The 7,520-nt window shown below is 53.1% G+C and overlaps 1 protein-coding gene across 1 annotated transcript; it reads left to right on the forward strand.

The window, feature by feature from the left end:
- The first annotated feature begins 1,354 nt into the window (after window positions 1–1,354).
- SOX9 (SRY-box transcription factor 9) lies at window positions 1,355–6,703 on the forward strand. Its single transcript, XM_054083552.1, has 3 exons — window positions 1,355–2,119; window positions 3,163–3,416; window positions 4,017–6,703. Exons 1-3 carry the CDS (start codon window positions 1,689–1,691, stop codon window positions 4,796–4,798), a joined length of 1,467 nt encoding a protein of 488 aa, XP_053939527.1. The 5' UTR covers window positions 1,355–1,688; the 3' UTR covers window positions 4,799–6,703.
- Window positions 6,704–7,520: the final 817 nt, after the last annotated feature.

Raw genomic sequence — 7,520 nt, forward strand, 5'->3', positions numbered from 1 at the left:
AAAGGATGAGGGGGATGAGAATGAAGGGATGGGGTAGAGAAATAGGGGATGAGGGGAGACAACGAAGGGATGGGGTGAAAAAAGATGAAGGGATGGGGGGAGAGAATGAAGGGATGGGGGACAGAACGAAGAGATGAGGGGAGAGAATGAAGGGATGGGGGAATGAGAATGAAGGAATGGGGTAGAGAACGAAGGGATAGGGGGAGACAACAAAGGAATGGGGCGAAAGAGAACAAAGGGATGGGGGAGAGAACGAAAGGATGGGGGGAGAGAATGAAGGGAAGGGGGAGAGAATGAAGAGATGGGGAAGAGAACTAAGAGATGGGGGAAAAGAATGGAGAGATGGGGGATGAGAATGAAGGGATGGGGAAGAGAACGAAGGGATGGGGGAATGAGAATGAAGGGACGGGGAAGAGAACGAAGGGATGGGGGAATGAGACGAAGGGATGGGGAGGAAGAGAACGAAGGGATGGGGAGGAAGAGAACGAAGGGATGGTGGGACGAGAACGTAGGGATGGGGAGGCACGGTCCTTCCCCCTTGCAGAGCTCCAGCTCAGGTTCCACCAAGCCCACTCCATCCCCCCGGGTCCGAGACGGGGCCACGGGGCTGGAAAGCGGTGTTAGAAAGAGGGGGGAAAAAAGGGACTAGACGGGATGTTGCACGGATGGGACGGGACAGGATCGGACGGGATGGGGCGCCCCGAAGGAAAAAGTAAGTTGGCGGTATTTTAGGTCCCCCCTATGCTCCGACTCTGCCCCAGGCACAGCCCCAGCGGGGGCGGCGCCGCGGAGGGGGGCGCGGAGGGGCGCGGACACCCACCCCGCCCCCTCCCCGCCGTTCCTGGGCGTTTGGCGCCCCCTCTGGACGGCGCCGCGCTCGTCTCCGCGGGTTCCGCTTCGAGCCTCCGCCGCTCTCTCCATCCACCCCCCTCCGCGCCCGCGTTGGGCGGGGAAAAAAACGCGGGAGGGGGGGGGAGGGGCGGGGCGCAAACTTACAACACGTACCCCCCTCTTTTTTTCCCCCTCTTTTCCCCTTCCCCGTGCACCGCCGCATCGCTCATCCAGGCGGAAAACACCGCGCAAGGGACGCGCAAGGGACCCGCGAAGGATGCGCACGGGACGCGCTCCGATCCCGCACGCCCCCCCCACCATCCCCGTTCCCCCGCGGCGCGCGGCGCTGGCCCCGCCCCCCTGTGGCGGCTCAGCCAATGGGGTTCGCGCCCGCCCCCCGGGGCCACCCTCCCATTGGCCGAGCGCTCCGGAGCCCAAATCGCCGCGCGGGGTATTTATTCCCGCGCCGCGGCGCGCGCCGCAGAGCCGCGCTGGAGACCGGCGGGGCGCGCTGGCCCCGCTGCCCACCCACGGCATCACCCCAGCCTGCTGCCTTTTTTTGTTGTTTTTTTTTTTATCTCCTCCGGTCCTTTCGTTCCTACAATTTGCAAAATTTTTTTTTTTTTTTCCCCTCCCTTCTACCTTTAATTTTTTTTTTTTTCACTTATTAAAATAATAAACTTTTGCAAAGTTTTTTCCTCAACTTTCTCCTTCCTCTCCCAGCGCTGGTAGAGACTTCGTCTCTCCTAGTTTTACTTTTTTAACCCTTCCCTACCCCACAGCCGCTTGATTTTTATTCTTTTTTTCAATCATTTTTATTTTTTCATTCCCTGTTCCCCCCTTGGCCGCTTTCTCGCATGAATCTCCTAGACCCCTTCATGAAAATGACAGAAGAACAAGACAAATGTATCTCCGACGCCCCCAGCCCCACTATGTCGGATGACTCGGCCGGGTCCCCTTGCCCCTCTGGATCCGGTTCGGACACGGAGAACACCAGACCCCAAGAAAACACCTTCCCCAAGGGAGACCCGGACCTGAAGAAGGAGAATGATGAGGACAAGTTCCCCGTGTGCATCCGAGAGGCGGTGAGCCAAGTGCTCAAGGGCTACGACTGGACCTTAGTGCCCATGCCAGTCCGGGTGAACGGATCCAGCAAAAACAAACCCCACGTGAAGAGACCCATGAACGCGTTCATGGTGTGGGCGCAGGCGGCCCGGAGGAAGCTGGCTGACCAGTACCCGCATCTGCACAACGCCGAGCTCAGCAAAACCCTGGGCAAGCTCTGGAGGTGAGTGTGGAGTTGGGGTCAGGTCAACGGGGGATGCTGGGGGGATGCATCTGCGCTAACCTGGATCAGCAGCAGCCAGAGGAGGTGGAAGAGGAGGGAGACTCACACAATTGTTTAGCTTGGAAAAGACCTTTAAGATCATCAAGTCCAACCATAAACCTAACACTGCCAATTCCACTGCTAAACCATGACGGTTTCAAGCCTGGAAAACTTGTTGAAAACTTTTGCATGTGTTGGCAAACTTGTTTGGTTTAGGAGAAGCCAGAATAGTAGAGGGAAAGTAGGGAAAGTGGTTCCCTGTGGTCACCTTCTGCTTTTGCAAGTGGTTTCTTTCCCTTGAGCACTGTCCCGGGTGGAAGCTGGCCCATCGGGGCGAGTGGGGTCTGCCTGGTGGTTGTCTGTCTGTGCTCTTGTCCTGAGGAAATGATGGGTTTTCTGGATTGCATCAGCTTGGCCGGGAGGAGAAGGAATATGGGGCGAGGGGAGGGGGTGGCAGAAGCCGGGTGCAGGGCAAGTGCCGGAGCCGTGCCAAACCCCGGTGGGTGGGTGCGATGAGTGGCGCATGGCTGGGTGCCCTCTGACTTCCAAAATAAGGCAGGGAGGGGAGAAAAACAGAAGGAAAGTGAGTCACCTGGCTGCCTCGTACTCTCTGACTGCAGAAGGGGGTGGGAATCCTAAATTTGCAGCTGCTCTTGCCGCAGGAGGAGAAAGCGGTGAGCAAACCTGGCCCTGACAGGCAGCGACAGGGCCGTCACCTAAAGCACCCTGCAAGGGTGGCTGGGGGGGACAAGGACTGCACCCTGCCACCGCTCTCCCTCCTCTTGTTCGGCTACCGACACAATCTGGCTATTTGGCTGGAGGGGGAAAAAAGGGGGGTGACAACCAGCATGTGTCCCACGCAGGGGCGTCAACGTTGTGGGGAGCTCTGCTTTGCCATTCCTGGGGATCCAGGGGAGAGGTTTGGGCTGGTGTTAATGCCATAGTGGGGGGAGCCAGTGGTACCCCTGTGAGCTGCAGCCCCTCATCCCTCATGTCCCCCACAGGCTGCTGAACGAGAGCGAGAAGCGTCCCTTTGTGGAGGAGGCAGAGCGGCTGCGGGTGCAGCACAAGAAGGATCATCCCGACTACAAGTACCAGCCGCGGCGTAGAAAGTCGGTGAAGAACGGGCAATCGGAGCAGGAGGAAGGCTCCGAGCAAACCCACATCTCCCCCAACGCCATCTTCAAGGCGCTGCAGGCGGACTCTCCGCAGTCGTCCTCCAGCATCAGTGAGGTGCACTCTCCCGGCGAGCATTCGGGTAGGTACTCGTGGTCCCATGAGGTGTTACAGGGTGGGGGTTAAATCGCTGCTCCGTAAGAAAAGCTGCATCCCAAACCAGGCTGAAACTGAGAATGGGTAAGGGGGGTGGAGAGGGAAGGAGAGAGACCCCAAAACGTGGTGAGAAGGGGAAAGCTGCAGAGGGAGAGGGGCAGAGCTGCCCACAAGCCTTGCCCATAGCACACGCATACAAGTGCTTGCCCTCTGCCAGCCCCTGTGGCTGCTTCTGCCCCCACTGCCCACGAGAATCAGGAACCCATACTCATTTTAAAACGTAAACCAAAAGGTAGCCCTGCTCTTGTGGCTCATGTCTGAGGGCTCGGTTATTTTACCCAGCGCAATAGATCAGTGCTGATAGGGCTCTCGTCCATGTTCCTCACACCTGGAGATGTTTGTGTTACCCTACGCAACTGCTTTCAGAAGCAACGCGCTGTTATCCGGCCGCCCCACAGGTTAACTATTAACGGCGTTATCGCATTCGGCAGCACCTCCTGCCTCAGGGAGCCCTGGGTGCAAGGGTGTCTGGCTGCTGTGGGAGCGACACCCCCTTCATGCCTGTGCTCTTTCCTTCCTTCCCCAGGGCAATCACAGGGTCCCCCCACGCCCCCCACCACCCCCAAGACGGATGCGCAGCCGGGCAAGCAGGACCTGAAGCGAGAGGGTCGCCCTCTGCAAGAAGGTGGCCGGCAGCCACCCCACATCGATTTCCGAGATGTGGACATCGGCGAGCTCAGCAGCGACGTCATCTCCAACATCGAGACCTTTGACGTCAATGAGTTTGATCAGTATCTTCCCCCCAACGGTCACCCAGGGGTCCCGGCCACCCACGGGCAGCCCGGCCAGGTCACCTACACGGGCAGCTACGGCATCAGCAGCACGTCGGGCTCACAAGCCGGGGCTGGCCACGTCTGGATGTCCAAGCAGCAGCCGCAGCAGCCACCACCGCAGCCCCAGCCCCAGGCGCAGCATGGGCTGCCGGCACTGAGCAGCGAACAGGGTCAAGCGCAGCAGAGGACGCACATCAAGACGGAGCAGCTCAGCCCCAGCCACTACAGCGAGCAGCAGCAGCACTCCCCACAGCAGATCAACTACAGCTCCTTCAACCTCCAGCACTACAGCTCGTCCTATCCCACCATCACCCGTTCCCAGTATGATTACACCGACCACCAGAACTCCAGCTCCTACTACAGCCACGCCGCCGGGCAGAGCAGCAGCCTCTACTCCACCTTCACCTACATGAACCCCACGCAGCGCCCCATGTACACCCCCATTGCAGACACTTCTGGGGTCCCCTCCATCCCCCAGACCCACAGCCCGCAACACTGGGAACAGCCCGTCTACACACAGCTCACCAGACCCTAAAGCCATTCGGGGTGGGGAAGGGGTTGGGGAGGGGGGAATAAAGAAATTGGGGGAGGGGAAAAAAAATCAAACAAACAGAAAAAAAAGGCACAAAAGAAGCAACAAGAGCAGCGGAGACCTTCCTCAGACTTTTTCCTTGTTTGAAAGCAAAATAATCATTCAAAAAGGACACTAAAGTTAAAGCTGGCGGGGAGGAGAGAGTGCCTTGAGCCTCCTGCACTAGAGCATCCTCCAGGACGTGGCCAGACCGCTCTGAGACTCGGCAAAACTCGGTACAGACATTCCAAGGACTGGACTTTTAACTCTGTTTCCAGGGCCTGGCGTGGAGATGAGATTTCTAACCAACCAGCTCAGCTGTCTGCGCTCTGGACTTTTCTAATGATTTTTTTTTTTCTTTTTCCTAGCAGAAATTTAAAAAAAAAAAAAAAAAAAAGAAAAAGGAAAAAAATTGGGGTGGGGGAAAGAGAAAACTCAGAGTCCTCTGTGAGGAATATTCTCTATTTTAAATATTTTTTAGTATGTACTGTGTATGATTCCTTACCAATTTGAGGGGATTTATACCTATTTTTTAGAGACTTTTTTTAAATGCTCTTATTTTTCCAACAGCTAAAACATGATACTTAGTGGAGCAGTCCTAGGTTTTCTTGCAGCCAGAGGTATTTTTGTATAGATAAGTGTCTTTTTCTCTGAAAATAAAAAAGCAAACCAGCGTGCTTTTAACTCGGAACAAAGCTCGGTGAAGTGGCCAGCATCAGGCTGAGCGGGAGACGCCAGCTGAGATTGCATGGGGACGAGCATGGGAGAGGCTTTATTTTTCTAACAAATAGCAAAAGCAGCCAGGAGAAGATTTTAACTTTATTTTTTAATAACCTTGAGCCTTAAGAAAGTAAAACAAAAAAGGGTTGTTTTTTTTTTTAATAAAACAGCAAAAAGTGCTGTTGAGAAGCCTTAAAGCAGCCCTGGGATAATCACTTGTCCCCAGCTCTGCCTGCCCTGGGCTGGGGGGGGGCTGAGCTTGATCCCCTTCAGCCACCCCTCATCACCCCCACATCCACCCTAGGCCTGATGCAAAACCTGTCCGGGGGCTCCTCTCTGCTTGTGGGACATCACAGATACTTTAAATTATTTATTTTGTGAGAAGAGCGATTTTTAATCACAATTTTCTTTGGTTTTTTGGTTTTTTTTTAAATCCCCCTCATATTTTAACTCCTTTCAAAAGCGATTGCATTTGTCAGAGCATTATTTGGAAGGTAACCGTGCCTGTTAAATTATGGTCTAAACTGTAACCAGTCCTTTATTTATCTCTTTAATTCTTTTTTTTTTTATTATTATTATTATTATTCTTTTTGGAATCTGTGTCCTGGGTTTGTACAAACTTGTGCTCTTCCTTTTTTTTTTTTTTTTTTTTTCTTTTGTCTTAAGGATGAACTGGAAAAAAAAAAAATTGTACAAACTAAAGATTGCAAATGTAGCGTATCACTGAATCATTTGCCTTGTTTTCTGCCTCAGCTCTCTGGGACACACGAGCTCGTGCAAGGACGAGACCCAACGCCCCGGCCGTGCCGTGGGGGCGACACCGTTTTAGCCTTCCTCCCCCAAAACTGGCTTGAGGTGGGGACACGGACTTTGGTGAAGCTGTGGCTGAACAGTTAAGGATTGCTTTTTAAAAAAGACAGCAAACTTTTTTTTATTTAAAAAAAAAAAATGATATATTTGTTAACATTTTTTTTTTTGTTTAGGGATTCAGTAGAAGAAAAAAAAAATCTTAAAGCACTCTTATAATATGGCATCTTTCTATTTCTGTATAAAAGCAGATCTTTTTAAAGTATTTCTGTAACTTAAAAGACCTGTCATTTAAATCATATTTTTGTCTTTAGGTAAGTTTGGTTTGTTTTGTTTGCAAGATCCTTCTCTTTGTGAAACTTACCTTTTTTTTTTTTTTGTATATTATTGTTTGCAATAAATATACATTGTATTAAAAGCTAAACACCCCACCAGCGTCTGATTTATTAACAGCTTTCAACCAAAGCCGGGTGCAATGCTGAAGATGGTTTTGGCTTCACTGATTGGGGTTTGGGGTCTCCCCAGTTTTACCAGCGCGGGTCCTGAGCCGAGGCATCAGAGAGATCTGGGAGTGAGGGAAGCCTTGGCAGGATGCTAGGGAAGCAAAGGAATTCAGAGATGGACAAATTCAGACTTGTCCAGGGTGACATCTCCAAAGGTGACAACTGAGCTCCAGCCATCCCCTGGCACTGGTGGGTGGTCTGCTCTGAGCTACGCCGGGTTGGGGGGTGCTGAGCGCGCGCTGGGAGAAGAAGAGCAACTAAGAGGGGTTGGGCTTTCAGGTCATTCAGGTAAAACTGCTGAAAGTCTCCCCCAAAAAAAAGCTGAAAGCCCCTGGACAGCCAAGTAGGACACTCATCGTCCTCAAAGATCAATGTTACTGCTCATCCCTGAGCCCTGCTCTCCCAGAGACACCTGAGAGAAGAGAGATCCTCACCCGGCTCAGCCAGGCATTGTTTTTCCCATCAAACCCATCCCAGACAAATCACTGCTCCAAACTCAGGTGGTTTCCTAACTCTGCTGCTCCTGGGGAACAACTCGCTGTGCTCCTTGCAATCCAACCCATGGCTTTGCCACCTCACCCAACGTTAACCTGCAGCTTCACTCGCCCCCTGGGGCACAGCTGCGCTGAGCTTCGCGAGTCCTCTGCCCTGCTGGT

This window comes from Cuculus canorus, chromosome 18 (assembly GCF_017976375.1).
Source record: "Cuculus canorus isolate bCucCan1 chromosome 18, bCucCan1.pri, whole genome shotgun sequence".
Taxonomy (NCBI): Eukaryota; Metazoa; Chordata; class Aves; order Cuculiformes; family Cuculidae; genus Cuculus; species Cuculus canorus.

Coding starts and splice junctions, on each gene's coding strand:
- SOX9 (XM_054083552.1), top strand. CDS start 1,689: ATGAATCTCCTAGACCCCTTCATGAAAATGACAGAAGAACAAGACAAA. Junction 2,120..3,162: donor ACCCTGGGCAAGCTCTGGAG/GTGAGTGTGGAG, acceptor TGTCCCCCACAG/GCTGCTGAACGAGAGCGAGA. Junction 3,417..4,016: donor CTCTCCCGGCGAGCATTCGG/GTAGGTACTCGT, acceptor TTCCTTCCCCAG/GGCAATCACAGGGTCCCCCC.